At 34.2% G+C, this 18,896-nt stretch overlaps 1 protein-coding gene across 1 annotated transcript; it reads left to right on the forward strand.

Annotated features, from left to right (window-relative positions):
• Positions 1-10,924: 10,924 nt before the first annotated feature.
• LOC121266491 (auxin response factor 6) lies at positions 10,925-18,896 on the forward strand. The gene is made up of 14 exons (XM_041170328.1): positions 10,925-12,040; positions 12,656-12,768; positions 13,913-14,011; positions 14,109-14,165; positions 14,246-14,401; positions 14,502-14,586; positions 14,892-14,982; positions 15,326-15,490; positions 15,572-15,694; positions 16,071-16,146; positions 16,245-16,392; positions 16,549-17,696; positions 17,874-18,064; positions 18,437-18,896. The coding sequence occupies exons 1-14, from the start codon at positions 11,998-12,000 to the stop codon at positions 18,633-18,635; spliced, it is 2,694 nt and encodes an 897-aa protein (XP_041026262.1). The 5' UTR covers positions 10,925-11,997; the 3' UTR covers positions 18,636-18,896.

The following is an 18,896-nucleotide window of genomic DNA, read 5'->3' on the forward strand; positions in this document are numbered from 1 at the left end:
TGATGTTAATTTTTTTGAGTGTGACTTGAAAATGATAAGAGACGACTAGTAATTGCATCTCTCGAACAATATCGTGCCCTTGTTTTCTGATGATCTATCTACCACGAAAATTAAGAAAATATCAATACACACATGTGATTGTGCTATGCCATGGCCAACTTTCAGAAATAATACAGCTGGATCTGCTGATCAGTACTTTCTTCTTCTTTCTTTGGACATGGATGTTTCAACTTCTAACGTGATCATATCCGTTCACATGCTAAGACGGGAAGATTTGCATGCAATTGATGATGGGTACCACTGGTTGAAATCCCATGGCAGTTGCTATATATGTATGGCTGTTAACTTTTGACGAGGTGACTCCTATTTTTATTTCTCCACTGCTATATATAATTGATTATGGATGGAGGATATATCTTTCGAGAGAAATTCTATTTGGAATCTTGAGTGGAAAAATGCGTATGTAGTTTCATTGATAAATGAGGTTAAAATGAAAAAAAAAAAATTGTTTTAAAAATGATATTATTATTAAAATATTTAATGATGTCGCATAGAAATTTTTGACTTTATACAAATATGTCTAGTTTACTTTCACAAAACTTCTCAACTTATCTCATTATGGTTTGACTGGTGGGTAGGTGTCACATTTTATCTAATTATTACAATTTTTTCAAATTCTCACATAAAATAAAATAAACAATTAAATATTTTCAAATCTCAAAACAAAAATAATTAGTATGTTTTACTTGTGAACCTATCATTTAATACTATATCATGAGATGATGAGAAAAAAAGATGATGAATATATTTTTTCTAATAATATTTTATTCAACTTTTAATTTTTATCTCATCTTATTTTATCTATAAAAATAAACGAGACTTTAATATTGTGTCTATTTTTCTAGCGGATAAACTAATGCGTATACATACATGACACTAGTTTAGTTGATATAATGAATATTAATGATAATAAATGTATAATATCTTATATAATAAAATAAAAATAAAATGAGAGTATATTTAATAATAAACTTGTAAAATAATAAGAAGGGTATGAAAAAACAGATGCCGTCAACAAAGTTTTTCTATTTTATCGCGAAAATCTCGTAGCTGTCAAAATTTAACATTAGCATTAGTCGAAGGTACAGAATAGAGAAAGAAAGCGACATATTATCCACTTCTTGTATTGTATTAAGTTATAGTTTTTGAAGTTGGTAAAAATTACAGCTGCTGCCACGCACCGGCTTCTTCTTGTATTTAGACGCGTGGGGAAATTAATTGCGTGTGCCGTTTCTCCACCGTACGATTGACAGCGACCAATTAAAAATAAAAAATTATAATTAAAAAGCAAACAGTGGTCACGTCACGTCCCATCGACACCCCCTGGGACCCATCCTTTTCCTCCACTGACGGCCCAGATTCGTCTTTTTGCTTCATTCCTCTTACCCTCCGTAGGATCATCCCCTTCCCCAAATTCCCACTTTAGACTTTGGTGATTCACGTTTTCAGTGTCCTCTCTCTTGTCTGTCCAATTTGAGTAATGGTAGGCAGACACTTCATAGTTTACACTACATTTTACGATGTATGTTATAAAATAAAAGTATTTTTATAAAATAATATTATTTTTATATAATATTTTTTTAAAATATATTTTATAAAATATTATTATGTAAAATATTATAAAAAATACTGTATATTTATCATTTTTCGTTTAGTTTAAATACTTTGGCCTCAGCCTCAGCCTCAGCCTCTCTTCATTTTTTTTTTTTGAATTTATTTATTTTATTATATCATTTATTTTTATTTTTGAGTAGGTGATTCGTGGTTGCTGACAATGTGTGGTTTTATGCAAGGTTGGTCAATGAAAGACTGCCATTGAAGAAAATTTTTAAATTTAATTATTATAATTTTTTTAAATTTTTACACAAAATAAAATATATAATTCAATTTTTTCAAATCTAAAAATAAAAATAATATTAAAAAAAAAATTCTAACAATATTTTATTCAACTTTTAATTTTAATATCAATTCGTCTCATCTCATCTGTAAAAACAAACGATGTCTAAATAATATATTTTTCTTTTTCGTTTCATTTCAATAGTTAATCTTACTTAAAAATATATTTGATGACCATATTTCCTTATTTAAATATATATATTTTTTCCCGGCCTTTCTAGCATTTAGAGGAAGACTTCATTCTTTTAGGTTAACAAGTGTTTATGCGAAAGGAAGGTGAACAAAATAAATCAAAGCTCATACATGACCATGTAAACCCAAGTTGGGTGGAGGTTTATAAAATAATAGCCATATCCATTTAAATCACGAAACTCGTTTATTCGTAATCATATATTAGGTAAAATTTATATATAGATAAACATAATTTGTGAATTAAATAATATATAGATATATAGATATTTTACACAACATTAAATGATTATGTTAATTTGTTTATGCTTCAAGTTCTTCTAAAATATGAATCAAGTGGGATGGAAATGCTATGATGCTATGAAGAATTCCCATGTCATCCCATTATAAGGATATTCACAGATCATTTACAAGAGTACTCTCTAAAATCGATAAAACCAACAAGATTGGCATATTATTTCCATCATTCAAGCGATCCACTCGTCCCTAAAAGACAATTTTGATTGGAACATATCTCTTTAGTTGTTCGTAGTGATGTGAATTCTAATGCGCATGCATGATCTGGTGAAAAGGTTTTTACCATATATATATATATATATGTATATATATCCATGGCTCATGGTGTAAAGATTCCCAATATATCCCCACATTAATTGTTTCAAGCACTACTACCTTGTAATTGTTATTCGCTTAAAAAAAAATGGTACAAACCTACCCACATGCAAATATAGACATATTTGGTCATAATATGAAATATATTTCTATGCAAATCCAAATATCACACATGCATGATCATGAGGTTGTGTGTACGTGGAACACATTTATTTTCTCTTTTATTTTTAGCTAGGTTCTGTTTGGATTGTGAAAGTGTTTCATCCTATCTAATATCATTTCATCATTATAATTTTTTCAAGTTCTCACACAAAATATAATAAATAATTTAACTTTTTCAATTTTTAAAACAATAATAATACTAAAAAATAATATTCTAATAATATTTTATTTAACTGTCAATTTTCATCTCAATTCATCTTATCTCAACTCACTATCCAAATCGTACTTTAGTTTTTATGGAAAGGTTTGAAAAGACTTCCTCATCTAACCAATTTACATAAAAATATATTAAAAAAATCATTATCATTTATTAATTTGCTCTTGAAAATATTTTACCTTAAGCTGTCTAAAGTTATCTGAGAATTTTAATTTGTTTTGATACCAAAAATAAAAGAGACATACGGTTAAAAAAAATTCTCAAGAATAATTTATAATTTGTTACATCGACATGTGTGATTAAAAAATAATAAAAATTAAGATAAAAAAAAAATGACATTTCTCGAAACATTATTGATTGAACTTGGCTTGCGTTTCGGCCATCTAATTTAAAACGTTTATCCGCAGCTATATATATATATATATATATATTGATCTGTATAAACGCGTTGATCAAAGAGAAAGTCAATATCTTCAGAAGATCATATATATTGCTCGCGTAACAATAGGCTTTGTTCTTTTCCAAAATACAATGATAGTGAAGTGAGAAAATTAAAGATGTGTGTTTCTGAAGGAAAAAGGCCGAGAGAAAAGTACTCTCAGGCACTGGCAACTCTAACATCTGCATCTTTATACATATAATTCAAATCATTGCTGTGATAATGGCCATGAATTCTTGACTTAACACAAGTGGTCGATCACTACTGAATCTAACCATTCTCAACATCAATAATAAGATTAAGAGCAATATAAGAGTAAGTTTCACGCACTATTTTTTTAAAAAAATGAGATCAATCAATTATTAAAAAATAATTTTTTCATATCGATATTATAATTATACATTTTTTCTAATGGAATATGCGGGACTTACACATTATTTCAAATATCATTTCTCTAATATTAATTGCGAGTCCTACCAGCGATATGTGTGTATACACACACATACATATATATATATATATATATATATATATATATTGGGTACAATTTATAAAATGAGTCACCTTCCAACACAGCTTTATGAGCATGTCTAACAAGCAGAAGTTCCTCTTGCTAATTATTTCAGAAATGATTCCATGTATGGTTAAGATATATATTATCATGTGCTGCCGATCAAACTTAAAATTAATTGATTGTGACTTTATTTTGTAGGGTACTTACAAGGAGAAGTCTTGCACACAAAATTAAAAGACTGATCAAGTCAAGTTGGCGAATAAGAGAACTGAGGTCATATATGGGATAAGGATGCTACGCATCAAATCATTTGCAAAATGACTGTAAAGGCATTATGGGATAAGCACATAATCGCCTGCTAGCATCATGGGTTTGGCTTGTCATATCACAATACAACTTGAAAGAAAAAATAGAAAAATAAGATATATAGTTTAATAAATAAAATAAATTAGGGTGAAAAAAAAAAAAAGTTTCCCACCATAATTTCAAATAATAGTTTGTGAGAAACATCGAAAACATTTTTTTTTTTTTACTTTTTAGGAATTTAATTTGTTTAATTTACATGATATATTATATATCAGTTGTTCTAATGGTTGAACGTGAAGGATTCCTGCATGCCCACTCATTAAATTGTTATTTTAAAGTCGTTACAGTATATGCCATCCATATGATATAATTTGGTTTGTAATATTTAAATTTTAAAATTTATCTTTCAAATTAAATTATGTCATATAGATGATGTGTGATGTAGCAGTTTTAAATTAATAGTACTCAATGGTCATTAGAACAATTGATAATTGAGTTTATCTTTCAAATTACACTACCCATCATCTACATGTGTGCATTTTGTTCACCCACACACGTCTTTCATTAGGGATGATGATCCTTCGGATTAAATTTAAGTGGAATGGGGAGTAAGTATTTTTTTTTTCTTTTTGATAATATTCATTAATTTAAGACATCCTACTAAATAAGTATTTTAGTTTGGGATATAGCGATGGTATTTAAAATTTAAAATTATGCTTTTTAAATTCATGAGGTGATGGTGAATACGATGAAAGAATGATCTAGCAACTTAGAAGATCTTGAATGAATCTACCTACTAATTCTGATTCACCACCGATATACCTGTAAGAGTATTAGCATTAGTTTATCTATATGCATATGTAAAATCACATATTTTAGAGATTGATTTTGTTATCCAAGAAAATTTTTTATATTAGATTATTCATTTTTAAACCAAATTAACAATAAATTATTATTATTATTTTCTAAAATTATTATTATTTTTTATATTTTGCAATTAGCACCCACTACGCATTTCATCCTTTAACCTATGCTCAAAAACACCAATTTCATGTATCAAAATATTATCAATTTCATATATCAAAATCACCAATTTTATATATACACCAATTTCATCAACAAATATTAACCTGTACTAAAAAACACTTTGTATTATCAACTTAATACAAATTCCACAAAGTTGATTTTGATACAAATTCATACACTTAATAAAAATTCCTCCAAGTTGTCTAGAATACAAATTTATTGCACCAAAATCATAGTCATTCCATTTCATTACATTACATGTTACTATAACTGATACAAGTTAGATCCATAAATTTTCGAAGAGCAAACAACAACCAGCAATGAAATGGAACTAACAACCAGTAACAAAATCACCAGTAGCTCCGCCAGCAATTCACCCAATCGAAACCAGCAACAACCAACCACTAACAAAATATGTCACCACACAGTCAAAATAATTACAAAATCACCCAAAACCAAGCATTTAACTTTGTACGAGATATGACCTTATTCCTTATACCTTTGTTCCTTAATGATTTCCATGTACGAGAGCACATGTTTGAACAACATACTACATATACATAATACCAGCATGATTGAAAACCTAATTTAAAACCAAGAACAAAAAATTGAAACCTAATATAGATTAAGCAAAACCAAAGGACAAAGCAATCAAAATACTCTGTTATACTCCTACATATTTACAAAAATCAGAGGACCCATTTATAAAAATCAGAAAACTGAGACCCTAAATTTATCCATAAAATCAGTTTAGAAATCAAAACCCTAATCTAGATTAAACAAAGCATCCAAACAACAATTAGAACAAGTTGAAATCTATGTAATAAAAATCTCTAGGCAAAACAGAGAGATCAATTTTTCATTTACCCTAGCTAGTTGATACATAAAACACAATCCTAGTGCAGTGGCAGTGGTGATTTCCAAGATTTTTACGATGGAGGAAGTGCATTGTCCTCTTGGGTGACCGAATCCTTGGAAATCATCACATGATGAAGAATTTTAGGAGGGACAAATAGAGAATGTTCACTCGGTCAGAGAGAGAGAATGAAGAAATAAAGAATAGAGGGAGAAAATCATACCTAACTGCACGAGATCTGTCCAGAGCTGTCGCAAGATTCGTCCAGAGCTGTCGCAAGATTCGTTGAGAGACGTCGTGAGAGAGAGCTACGCGGGTTTTTGATTTTGTTTAGGTTATGTTCGAGTTGAGGGAGGGAGAAGAGGAAATGTGTGGGGAGCTCTCGAAATATCAAAATAACCTCATTGGTGGAGAGAGAGAGAGAGAGAGAGAGAGAATAGTGCATCTGCAAAGATATTGAAACACTATTCGTATATAGCTATGAAAAATTTTAGACATGCATAATCCAATGCAGTTAATTTAATGGTGTAATTATGCAAATATGTGTTTGCATTTGCATATGGAAACACCAATGCCAATGCTCTAAGCCTTCATTTCACTCACAATCTTGGTTATATACATGTACGTTCGACATAATATGTGATGCCATAAACTCATGGATACCAATATATCTTCTATGATTTACAAGTCCTTCGTGCCTCACAACACAAACATCCAAGTGTCAAATATGTTAATTGTTTTCTATAATAAAAGTTTTTATTAAAGTGAATCATAAGTATAAGAGGATGCTAGGGAGTAGATCAGTGTCCCAAACAAAAGACCCATTACAATATTTGTAGCATTGAAAAGAAAAACAGAAGACCCAATTACAAGGTTTGGGCAACGCTTGAACCACATGCTGGCCCGCTTGATGGTAGCAATTTGATCTAGTGTCACTACAAGAAAATAGTCAATTTCTAGCGATTTTAAGATCACCGCAAAAAAAAAAAAAAAAAAAAAAAAATCCTTATTTGTGACGATTTCTAAGTCGCCGCTGAAGACCCATCGCAAAAATAAGAAATGCTGAAGGTGATTTACTTTTTTTTTTTAAATAATTTTTTTGCTGCAACTTTTATACCTATTGCAGTAGTTTTTTTCGTCATAACAAAATATTGTAATTGTAGCGGCTTTTCATTTTTGTTGAATTTGAGAATCGTCATAATAGATGATTTTTGCAATGAATATTGTCACCGTAAAAGTCATATTTGGCCAATTAATACTTATTAGCGGTGAATAAAAAGTGCCGAAAAAACTAATAAAATTTAAATCTCCCGCGTTTTCCCTTCGGTTCTTTAATTCCCTTCAGCTATCTCCCCCATCTCGTCTCTCCACAATCATTCTTCTCCTTCGATCCCCACTCTTCATGCCTCCATGCAACAATCACTACATGCCGCCATTGACCTACGGTCACCATCACTGTTGCTAGCCAACCCAACCAAGCCCCTCCCTCGTTGCTTCAATTTTTTGATTGCCAAGCATGGTTTGAGTCAATTATTTAGAATATTGCTCAAAAAACAACAATTAAATTTTCCAATTCAAATATAGTAAAGTTTAGGATGTCTTTGATTCTGTAGTTGAAAGATGACATATAAAGTTGCCCACATTTACATTTTTTATTATTCTAATATGTATGTGTAGCCATGTATATTCATGGGCTCTACAAGAGTGATGATTTACTATGTTATTGGTTGTTTTTGTTATTCTGGATATGTAAATTTGTGGTGTTTTGGAAGTGGTGGCAAAGACAACTGCTTACCACTGTTGAAAGACCAAGCTTGCTAATTGTTGAGGAAAAGTAAATTTCGGGTAAATGTAGGTTTGCATCTCACAAATAAGTTATCAAATTCAGAATGAATGAATGTTATTGGTGACACTTATTATTGATTTTTAGATCATTTGTAAGTCTAGTTTTGTATTTTCTACTTGTGCAATTGTATTTTTGAGCAATAACATATAATTTGGATGTATAATACATTTTTTTATGTATTCTGTTTTGTGTATTTTTTTTATTTTCTAAAAAACCTTTTTCAGCGATCAAAATTCACCGCACAATTTTTTTTCTTCGTTTTAACTTATTTGCAGCGATTATAGATCGTCGAAAATAATCTTTTTTGGCGAAAAATACTTGCTGGAAATATATAATCACAACGAGAATTCAAAATCGCTAGAAAAATATCAAATTATTTGCGGCGATTTTGAACTTTTTGCGATGATATATCGACACAATTGGCTTTTCTTAACGATTTGATGGTAAACGAAAAAGGCCATTTCTGTCAATTTTTCACATAGTTGAGATAGACAAAAATACAAAAAATAGTAGTTTTTTGTGACTTTTTTGCCTATTGCTGAAATTGATAAAAAAAGACACTTTGATTTCATCAAAGATGCGACGAATTAAAAATCGTAAAAAATGCTCAAATGCAATGATTAATAGGGATATTTGCAACGATTTTAAGTACTGAAAAAGATCTCGTGCATGCATCTCTCCCAATAATGGAAGTTGTTTTTAGTCAAGAGGGGGGAGAAAAATGTTTTAGTGATGAGAGAAGTCCTTCCAAGTATATTTAGATATTAGCAGTAACTAGTACTTAATTCACAGCATTGACTAAGATTATGGTTTATTTGACACCATTCCTCTCATATGTTCATGAACAACTGGGATCGAGACTCGAGACTAGTGCTGTTCTTTTTACCTCCCTCTGCATGGGTAGAACAAAATGTTCATGATAACATAAATATATATCATGGGTAGGAAACGGACAGAAAGGAGAAGAAATTCATGAGGAAAAAAAAACCAGTTTGCGGTTCCACTTTTTGACAAGTGTGGTTATAAAGAATATCTTTGTACGTGTGGTCGACTTCTCCCCCTCACCGATCGAAGACCCTAAAAGAAATTACCTTTGTGCATTATAGCTACACCTTTCTTCATAGGTCATCAAGGAAACCCTAGCTAGGGATCCACTACTTCAATTGAGGGAGAAAAAAACTATTATGGTCACGTTAATTAGAAGCCTAACTTTGGTGGTCTTAGTATTGAAAATAAATATTAATTAAAATGGAAATATTATATATGGTCCCATGCATGAAACCACGTTGCTGCAATCTTATAAATTCCTTGAAGATTCAATTCATGAGATGATGGACACAAAAACCTAAAAGTCTTCTGTAATAGGGGTATCCAAAACAGTGCACACATGAAATGGGTGGACCAAATGAAAGATAGATGGATGGAAAATTCTATCTCATCTATCATTAATATTCAATAAAATATCTATCTCCTCATCCATGCACCTTATAATGTTCATAATCCTTTTGCATGTTCTTCTTCTCCATTGTTCCTTAAAGTTGGTTCCTTAGTTATCTTTGTCAAAATTTATGGCAGAATCATATCAACAAGAACAGGAAAGGGCTAAAGTCAAAAAGACTATGTAAGAGGAAGTGCTAAACCAGGCATTACCCTTTTCTATTCTTGCAATGGAACCTCCCCATCCCTACATCTTTCCCATGTGAAGAATCATTGAAACCATATTTTTCCCCTTTTTTTTTTTTCATATTCTTGAGTTTAAATTTTGAATCACTAACTATATATTTTTTTTTCTCTTTTTCTGAGCACAACATGATAATGGGTGCCCACCCCTCCTACTTTCTCTATCTTTCTTAGCAAACAAGCATTTATTTGATAAACACATATCTATTTATCACTTTTATGAAACTATATATCTATTTCTATTGGTAAATAATAAATAGACCAATCTTATCTTTCATGCCTATTTTTTTTTCTCATTCTTGATCGTTTAAAGAATATTAACTGTTCATTTAAATGATTGACATATAAAACTATCAAAGATGTGCAACTTAAGTATGTCTCTAAAAAGTGAAATGCATGAATTTTAATTACTTGAGACTTTAATGTCACCATGCAGTGAAAATTAAGGGTTCATTTAAACAGTGAGATGAATATGATTTTAAATGAGTTGAATAAAATATTGTTAGAATATTATTTTTTAATATTATTATTATTTTGAAATTTGAAAAAATTAAATTATTTATTATATTTTATATAAAAATTAAAAAAAATTTATAATAATAAGATAAAATAGATTGAGAATATTTTGTATTCAAACTATGCCTAAAGCTGTATGCTGCAATGGTAGGAAGTAATTTTTTTACCCTATTGTAAGTTGGACTCACCAAGTTGGCCCATCTTTATATGGTAGAGTGCCAACTTGCAATTTGCAACAGCAACCATCAGCGTACTGTGCAGACAGTGCTAGCTAATCATTCCATGCACGTTAAATTCTAAAGGAAATTACATACACTTTTCCTTTTCAAAGGAAAAAGAAGGAAAGAAATAATGCAGCTCTCTCTAACATATATATATATATATATGTATGAAATTCAGAAGAAAATAAATTATATTAAAAAAAACAGAGTGATTTATTTTTGTGAAGATGGTAGGTATGGTAAAATTGTTCAACTCGGAGCCTTGTTTTATTATCTTTCCTAAAGTGGTCTGAAACTCTGAGATGAGAATGAAAAGTCGCTAAACAATTCTTCCTCTCTCTATAAAAAAAAAAATCTGACACACCCTCTCTCTCTCTCTCTCTCATTGAGTCTATGCTTTTTCTTTTTCCTGGTATAAAAAAGACACCGAAAAATAATGGCGGTTGTATGTTGATTGATTGGAGGATCAGAGAGAGAAAGGAAGTGGTAAAGCAATAGTGATAGCATAGCCACCACGCAGTAGTAGTAGTAGAGGACTGGTAGTACTACTACCACCACCACCACAAGAATCAGCAGTCCTCCATTTCCATTTGTAGAAACACCGAGTCGGATTGGCTCAAACTCTGAAGCCAGGACCCAAGGAAAAAAAAAAAAAAAAAAATGCTCTGTAAGACATGGGTAACGATGTTTTGAACAGTGATGAGTTTCTTATCAAGTAACTTCAGTCTGCTCCAGAAAATGCTTGCCCTGGCTGTTTGCGTGTAACTCTCTTCTGGGTTGGTTCTGTATGGGGATCTGGTTTTTTCTGGGGTTCACGCCACAGCCAGCTTTGGGGCATTAAGGCTGAGATCTGGTCTCTCTGTGGCGTACTTGGCTGCTTTAGTTTGTGGGTTGTCTTGGTTTTGTGCCAAAAATAAAATCGGTTATCTGAGATTGGGTCGATTGGGTTCTGGAACCAGTCAACTATCGAGCTGTAAACCAAGCTTTTTTTGTAAGAGGTTGAACGAGTGACTTGAGGTTTGGAGCTGAATGTTGAGGTTTATTTGCTGAAGATTGTAGCATGAAGTCGTGGATTTGCAGTAGGATTCTTTGGGGGTTGAGGGTCAGGACTGTAAGGAGCGGATGAGGCTGAAGTCGATTGTGCTTTGCAGTGGAACCGGCTTCGGTTGAAGATTCAGGAGGGGGTTTAATATAGGCTTGGCTTTGCATAAAGGTTCATACTCTGTAATCTTGTTCTCAGCTCTGTCCTCTTCAATGGGTTTTGGGTTTTGAATGGTAGGGAAAGGTAAAGATATGCTATTGTGCAGTATAAGGAAAGCAGTTGAAAGGATTATTCAGCAGTCTCGGAGTTTTTCTGCGGGTAATTTAGTGCTTAATAGTTTTGGTTAAGGGTGGGTTGGATAGTTAGTTGTGAGCTCAAGTTTGACGTTTAAAGTACTTTTGGATCATCCCCGGAAATGAGGCTCTCTTCAGCTGGTCTTAGTCCTCAAACCCAGGAAGGTATGCTAAATTTTTCTTGCGGATTTAGTACTTCCTTTTATTTTTAGTCTCTCGCTCACTTTCTTTCTTACCAATTTTCTAGGAAAGTTCATTTTTTGAGGCTTTAGACTTGAGTCCCGGGGGGTTCAGTGATTTACTTATACAAGTTGGTATGTCCATGGGGGTTCAGTGGCTTCCTGGAAAGAGTAGCAAAGGCATAGGAAGTAAAGATGTTAAAAATTCAAGACAGCGGATAATTCCGTTTAAATTAAGCTTTTGTTTCTTACTCCTTTTTCCTTTTGCTTCTTGGACCCCTGAATTGCTTGAAACTTAGCATTTACTGCTGTAGTTTCTTTCCTCTTCTCCCTATTCTGAACAACAAGAGGTTAATTTGGCTGAATCTAGCTAAATTATTGTCTGCTTCCCGCCCTTTGGAATTTGGCTGTGTTGTAGCCAGAATCTGGTAACTTAATTGGTTCTGGAACCTAACGTTTGACATGAGCTCAATGAAGCCATGCTGATGGAATATTCTTTTAATAGTAATGGATTATTCTCCTTAATTGGTGGGTATAATATCCAGATTTACAATTACATGTATTCTTCTTGAAACTTGTTCCACTGAAACTATTTTTGCAGGGGAGAAGAGAGTTCTAAATTCTGAACTCTGGCATGCTTGTGCGGGTCCTCTCGTTTCGCTACCGGCTGCAGGAAGCCGTGTTGTTTATTTTCCCCAGGGTCACAGTGAGCAGGTTGGTATGTGTGAGCATAGATTTAGTTACTGCAGTAATGGATTTTGAAGCTGATCCTCTTAAATGGGTGCGCGAGTTGTGCTTGAAATCCTTGAGATTGAGATTTCCTGTTTCTTCCCGCCTCATCTCTCCCCTTGTTTCTTTTGGTTGGAGTTAATAATTTTGAGCATGAAAATATAAGCACACAGTTGACGAGTTTGATAATATGCTAATACGGGAAATGAAACGTGTAGCAATTGATGCAAGGCTATGTCTTAAGTTGATTCACCCCATATATATTGCGCAAGTATAATTATTATTTTTCACATATAGGGAATATGATTCTTTTATTAAAAAGCACAAAAGATGCAACCTAAGTACACGGAAAATATACAAGAGTGATCCATATCTAGAAGAAGAAACATATACAAGAAAATCATGTAAATTTATTCATTAAAGTCTAATTGCACATGTATAAATTAAATGAGTACTTTGTATATAAATGCTTATGGCAGTTGAGTGTTGATTATTAAGTTTATACATATCTATTGCTTCTTTTAGGAAGATTAAAAAAATGAAAAAAAAGGACACATGACTAAAAATACATGGTTGTAATAGAGGGAGAGATTATATGTAAATTACAAGGCATCAATCGAAAAAGAAAAGATGCTATTGATGAAGAACCGGTAGAGGACTCGCATGCAAATAATGGGACAAAAGTTATATTAAATATCATAATGAAGGGGTCCACAAATTTAGAGGTGGTCATGTGTAATAAGGGGGGAAAATTTAGAGGCAGCCATGTGTATATATAATGGGGGAAAGTTGTAGGTTATATGTCACTATTAAGGGTTCAGAAATCCAGAAAGTTTTTTCTTTTGTTGGGGGGGGGGGGGGGGGGGGTTCCGTCCCCCTTATCTGCCACTGTTTCTGCTGGTATTTTTCCCTTTCTCTTGAGCTTTAGTCAATTTCAACCCTATCTTGTCTTTTCCGTGTTATTTGTTTGTAATTGGTAATCGTGACTGTGGGTAAAAATTGTTGCGTGTTAATTGTTGAAGATAGACATGCTACTTATTTCTTCTAAAAGCCAGAATCTTTATTATGAGGTTAAAATCCGTACATGTAACCTTTCTAAGACCACAAGTATCTCAATGCTTCAATGTAGGTTGCTGCATCAACCAACAGGGAAGTTGATGCCCATATTCCTAACTACCCAAGTTTGCCTCCACAACTTATCTGTCAACTTCACAATGTGACCATGCATGTGAGCGTTTTTTAGTTTTATTGGTTCTGGTTTTCTGTACATTCCTGTACATTCCTGTAGGCCTGTGCCTAATGGCTCTAAATTTGTGTAACTTCAGGCAGATATTGAGACAGATGAAGTATACGCACAGATGACCTTGCAGCCACTGAATCCGGTATGCTGCTGTGTGTTGATTGGTGTTTCGATTTGTTCCTTATTGACCGGTTCTCATTTGACAATGATCTTAATCTGCAGCAAGAGCAAAAGGATGCCTACCTCCCAGCAGAGTTGGGCACCCCCAGCAAGCAGCCAACAAATTATTTTTGTAAAACCTTGACAGCCAGCGACACAAGCACTCATGGAGGTTTCTCTGTTCCTCGCCGAGCAGCTGAAAAAGTGTTCCCTCCCCTGGTAAAGCTTTTGAACTGTATGAGTATAATCATCAAATTTTTACTATTCTGTGGTTCACAATCTCTTATTTTGTTTCTAACATGGTAATTCCGACCTTCAGGACTTCTCCCAGCAGCCTCCAGCACAAGAGTTAATTGCAAGGGATCTGCATGATAATGAATGGAAATTTAGACATATATTTCGTGGTATGTTTTTTCAGAAGACCATTATTATTATTATTATTATTATTTGGTTTTCAAGTTTTTGAAATCCTGTTCATAATATAAAAGAGAAGCAATCAGCTGATGGTGAGAATTAAGCTTAAATCCTTAGTAATCAGTATAAGCTACCTGTCTAGACTTTTGTAGTGTGCTTTTTGAGCTAATTTCAGTCTTTGTAAGGCTGTTTATAATGTGTCATGGAAGTTTGTTGTACTTTCCACTAAATTAAGAAATTTGATTCATTTGCAAGTTACAATAAACACTCATACAAGTTATTTTCCTTCATGCAGGCCAGCCGAAAAGGCACCTCCTTACGACAGGATGGAGTGTATTTGTAAGTGCTAAAAGACTTGTTGCTGGCGACTCTGTGCTTTTTATCTGGTAGGCAGTTTGCTAATCCTCCAGTTTTCTGTAATAATTGTTTGTTAATATCCCCGCGACCTGAAAAATTTATCTGGGTGATCCAAGCTGTGTAACTTATTCATTGCCCTTGACAGTCATAAATATATGGCAATAGGTGCAGAGGAAAACCCAATATATGATATGTTGAGCTAAAACTCCCTTTGATAGACTTGCTGAGAATAATTTCCAGCCACTGCATCCTGGACTTTTATTTGGTTTAGGCATAGAGATTGCATTTTTCTTTTGCTCTTTCTTCATCTCAACCCCTGAAAATTTTTAAATATTACAACTAAGGTCTGATTGATGTCTTTCCCTTCATCAGGAATGAAAAGAATCAATTACTTCTTGGCATTCGGCGAGCTAATCGACCACAAACTGTGATGCCTTCATCAGTTCTATCCAGTGATAGCATGCACTTGGGCCTTCTTGCTGCTGCCGCTCATGCAGCTGCAACAAACAGCCGTTTCACGATATTCTATAACCCAAGGTAGGATTAATTGTCAGTGTTTTGGAAGATTTAATTAATGGTTTCCTTTAAATTCACATTTAACTTTAATTCTTAATTCAGGGCTAGTCCGTCAGAATTTGTCATACCACTGGCTAAGTACGTTAAAGCAGTCTATCATACTCGTGTTTCGGTCGGCATGCGCTTTAGGATGCTGTTTGAAACAGAAGAATCAAGTGTCCGTCGGTAGGTCTCAGACTCTAGTTAGTCACTATGTTTGTGCCTTTTTCCTAGACTATAATTGTAATAAATATCTCAATTTAGAGACAACCGTGATATGTTATTTCATGGAATATTTACAGAGTAAAATTAATTGTAACTTTGTGGTACATTCTACACTGTCAGGAGTGCTTTTACAAACGCTCTTTAGTAAACTATGATTTGGTTTGATATGGAGTTCATAGTAACACTTTGGATTGAGCTCCCATTTAATGCCTTCATGATCCACATATTGTTGTCTACTTCAGTTTTATTATTCTTTTCTTGATCTGATAAATATCTTTAGAAGACATTAACTTATAAGTGTGAAAATATAGACTAACCATCACACATTATTATCCAGTTACATGGGTACGATAACCAGCATAAGTGACTTGGATCCTGTTAGGTGGTTGAATTCACATTGGCGCTCTGTCAAGGTTTGTTGAGAACAGCTATTTTTATTGTATGAATTAGTGAAAAGTTTCCTTCAGATTGTTAGATCCAATTGAGAATGTCTCTCACCTGATAATTGCAGGTTGGCTGGGATGAATCCACAGCAGGGGAGAGACAGCCAAGGGTGTCCCTATGGGAGATTGAACCATTGACAACGTTCCCCATGTATCCATCTCCATTTCCTCTCAGGCTTAAGCGACCTTGGCAACCAGGATTTCCATCTTTCCATGGTACTGTGGTAGTCATACATATATGCTGACATCCTATGAGAGTTTCAAGTTCCGCTTTTATCTCCCCTCCCTCCTGGACAGCCGTTTCATTTAACCATCACAGTTTAGGTTGCGAGTTTCAACTCATTTATTAATTTTATTGTGTTATTCTCCCAGGCATTAAGGAGGATGATCTGGGAATTAACTCTCCTCTTATGTGGCTACGAGGAGATAATGGAGATCGTGGAATCCAACCTTTGAACTTTCAGGGAATTGGGGTCACGCCATGGATTCAACCAAGGCTTGATGCTTCCATGCTTGGTTTGCATACTGATATGTATCAAGCTATGGCTGCTGCTGCACTTCAGGAGATGAGAGCTGTAGATCCTTCTAAACCATCACATACATCCCTTTTGCAATTCCAGCAACCACAGAATCTCCAAAGTAGGTCTTCTGCTTTGATGCAGCCCCAGATGGTGCAGCAGTCACAATCTCAGCAGGCCTTTCAGCAAGGTGTTCAAGAAAACCAGCATCAATCTCACTCTCAGGGTCAAACTCAATCACAGCTTCTCCAGCAACAGTTGCATCAGCACTCATTCAATAGTCAGCAGCAGCAGCAACAACAACACCAGCAACTACTTGGCCATCAACAGATTTCAAGTACTGTCTCTACAATATCACAGTTTGCTTCATCCTCTCAATCTCAGTCACCATCCTTGCAAGCAATCTCTTCGCTATGCCAACAGCAGAGTTTTTCTGATTCGAATGGGAATCCTGTGACCAGCCCAATTGTTTCTCCTCTACACAGTCTTCTGGGTTCATATCCCCAGGATGAATCAACCCACCTTCTCAACCTTTCAAGAAATAACTCATTGATTCCTTCTGCTGCTTGGCCATCAAAACGAGCTGCGGTTGAACCTCTTCTTTCTCCTGTAGCTTCTCAGTGTGCTTTGCCCCAAGTGGAGAAGTTGGGTCTGCCCCAGACTAATATCTCTCCAAATTCTATTTCATTGCCACCTTTTCCTGGTAGGGAGTGCTCCATTGACCAAGGAGGTACTGACCCTCAGAGCCATCTTCTATTTGGCGTTAATATAGAGTCGTCATCTCTTCTAATGCAAAATGGGATGTCAGGTCTTAGGGGAGTTGGCAGCGAGAGTGACTCCACAACCATACCCTTCTCGTCTTCTAATTATATGAGTACTGCAGGCACTGATTTCTCACTAAATCCAGCGATGACACCTTCCAGTTGCATCGATGAATCTAGTTTCCTGCAGTCTCCAGAAAATGTGGGCCAAGTAAACCCACCAACAAGAGCCTTTGTTAAGGTGGGCTGTCTTCTTGAATTTACATAATGAATTGTTGTTTTTTATTATAGGCCTTCCATTATACACGCAATCTGTTATATCAGATCTATTATATACGCAATCTCTTATATCAGATCTATTATCTTATCTATGTGCATTTTGATCTGTCTCTGATTAGAGTCATGTAAATATTGACAGGTTTACAAGTCGGGGTCCTTTGGTAGGTCACTGGATATCACCAAATTTAGTAGTTATCATGAATTGCGCGGTGAGCTAGCTCGTATGTTTGGCCTTGAAGGCGAGTTGGAGGACCCTCAGAGATCAGGCTGGCAGCTTGTATTTGTCGACCGGGAGAATGATGTTCTTCTGCTCGGCGATGACCCCTGGCCGTGAGTTTCACACCTTTTATGTTGTTTGTTTCCTAAAATAAAAAGAATTCAAGAAGCCTAGTAATACTTTTAAAGTTATCTGGGAACATAAGTTTGTGGATTATAGGCAGCGGCTTGCGTCTCAAAGCTTAAGACTCTAATTTACTCAGGTAGACATCTGATATCATAAATTTTCTGGCATGTTTCACAAGTAAATGGAATAGAAATGTATCAAAATACATACTAACGTGATCATGTGAAATGGTTTAAGATAATACAAGTGTGTGATGTTGTAAATGGTTGTCATTCTGTCAATAGAAATATTTGGAAAAGTTCTATCTCGACTTCACTCTCAATTAGCGAATCCTGATAAGTTTATACTTTTTACTCCAGGGAATTTGTAAACAGTGTGTGGTGTATCAAGATCCTGTCACCCCAGGAAGTGCAGCAAATGGGCAGGCGAGACTCAGAGCTTCTGAACTCAGTACCAATTCAGAGGCTGTCTAATACCGGCTGCGATGACTATGCAAACCGGCAGGACTCAAGAAATTTGAGCTCTGGGATAACGTCTGTGGGGTCTCTCGAGTACTGAATTATTTAACCAGTGAAGAATCATCATTCTCTGCTTTTGTAGTATTAGCATTTCTTCCAACCTTGTGACGTTGGGAAGCATGCTTACTTCTAGCATCTTACTTGTTAAGCTATACTGTAATTATATGAAATATTTTCATGTTATTCTAAGCTTTTGAAATACATACTATACATAAATATTAGGAGATTAATGTTTGTCAGGATAAATACCCTTTTTATAATTTTGCAGTACATTAAATGCATGATGCTGCAGTTCAGAACA

This window comes from Juglans microcarpa x Juglans regia, chromosome 5D (genome assembly GCF_004785595.1).
Source record: "Juglans microcarpa x Juglans regia isolate MS1-56 chromosome 5D, Jm3101_v1.0, whole genome shotgun sequence".
NCBI lineage: Eukaryota > Viridiplantae > Streptophyta > Magnoliopsida > Fagales > Juglandaceae > Juglans > Juglans microcarpa x Juglans regia.

Excerpts from the sequence above, each read along its gene's own strand:
- LOC121266491 (XM_041170328.1), top strand. The coding sequence starts at position 11,998 with ATGAGGCTCTCTTCAGCTGGTCTTAGTCCTCAAACCCAGGAAG. Across the intron at positions 14,983-15,325 it reads GACTCTGTGCTTTTTATCTG|GAATGAAAAGAATCAATTAC; the intron begins GTAGGCAGTTTG and ends TCCCTTCATCAG. Across the intron at positions 16,147-16,244 it reads CACATTGGCGCTCTGTCAAG|GTTGGCTGGGATGAATCCAC; the intron begins GTTTGTTGAGAA and ends TGATAATTGCAG.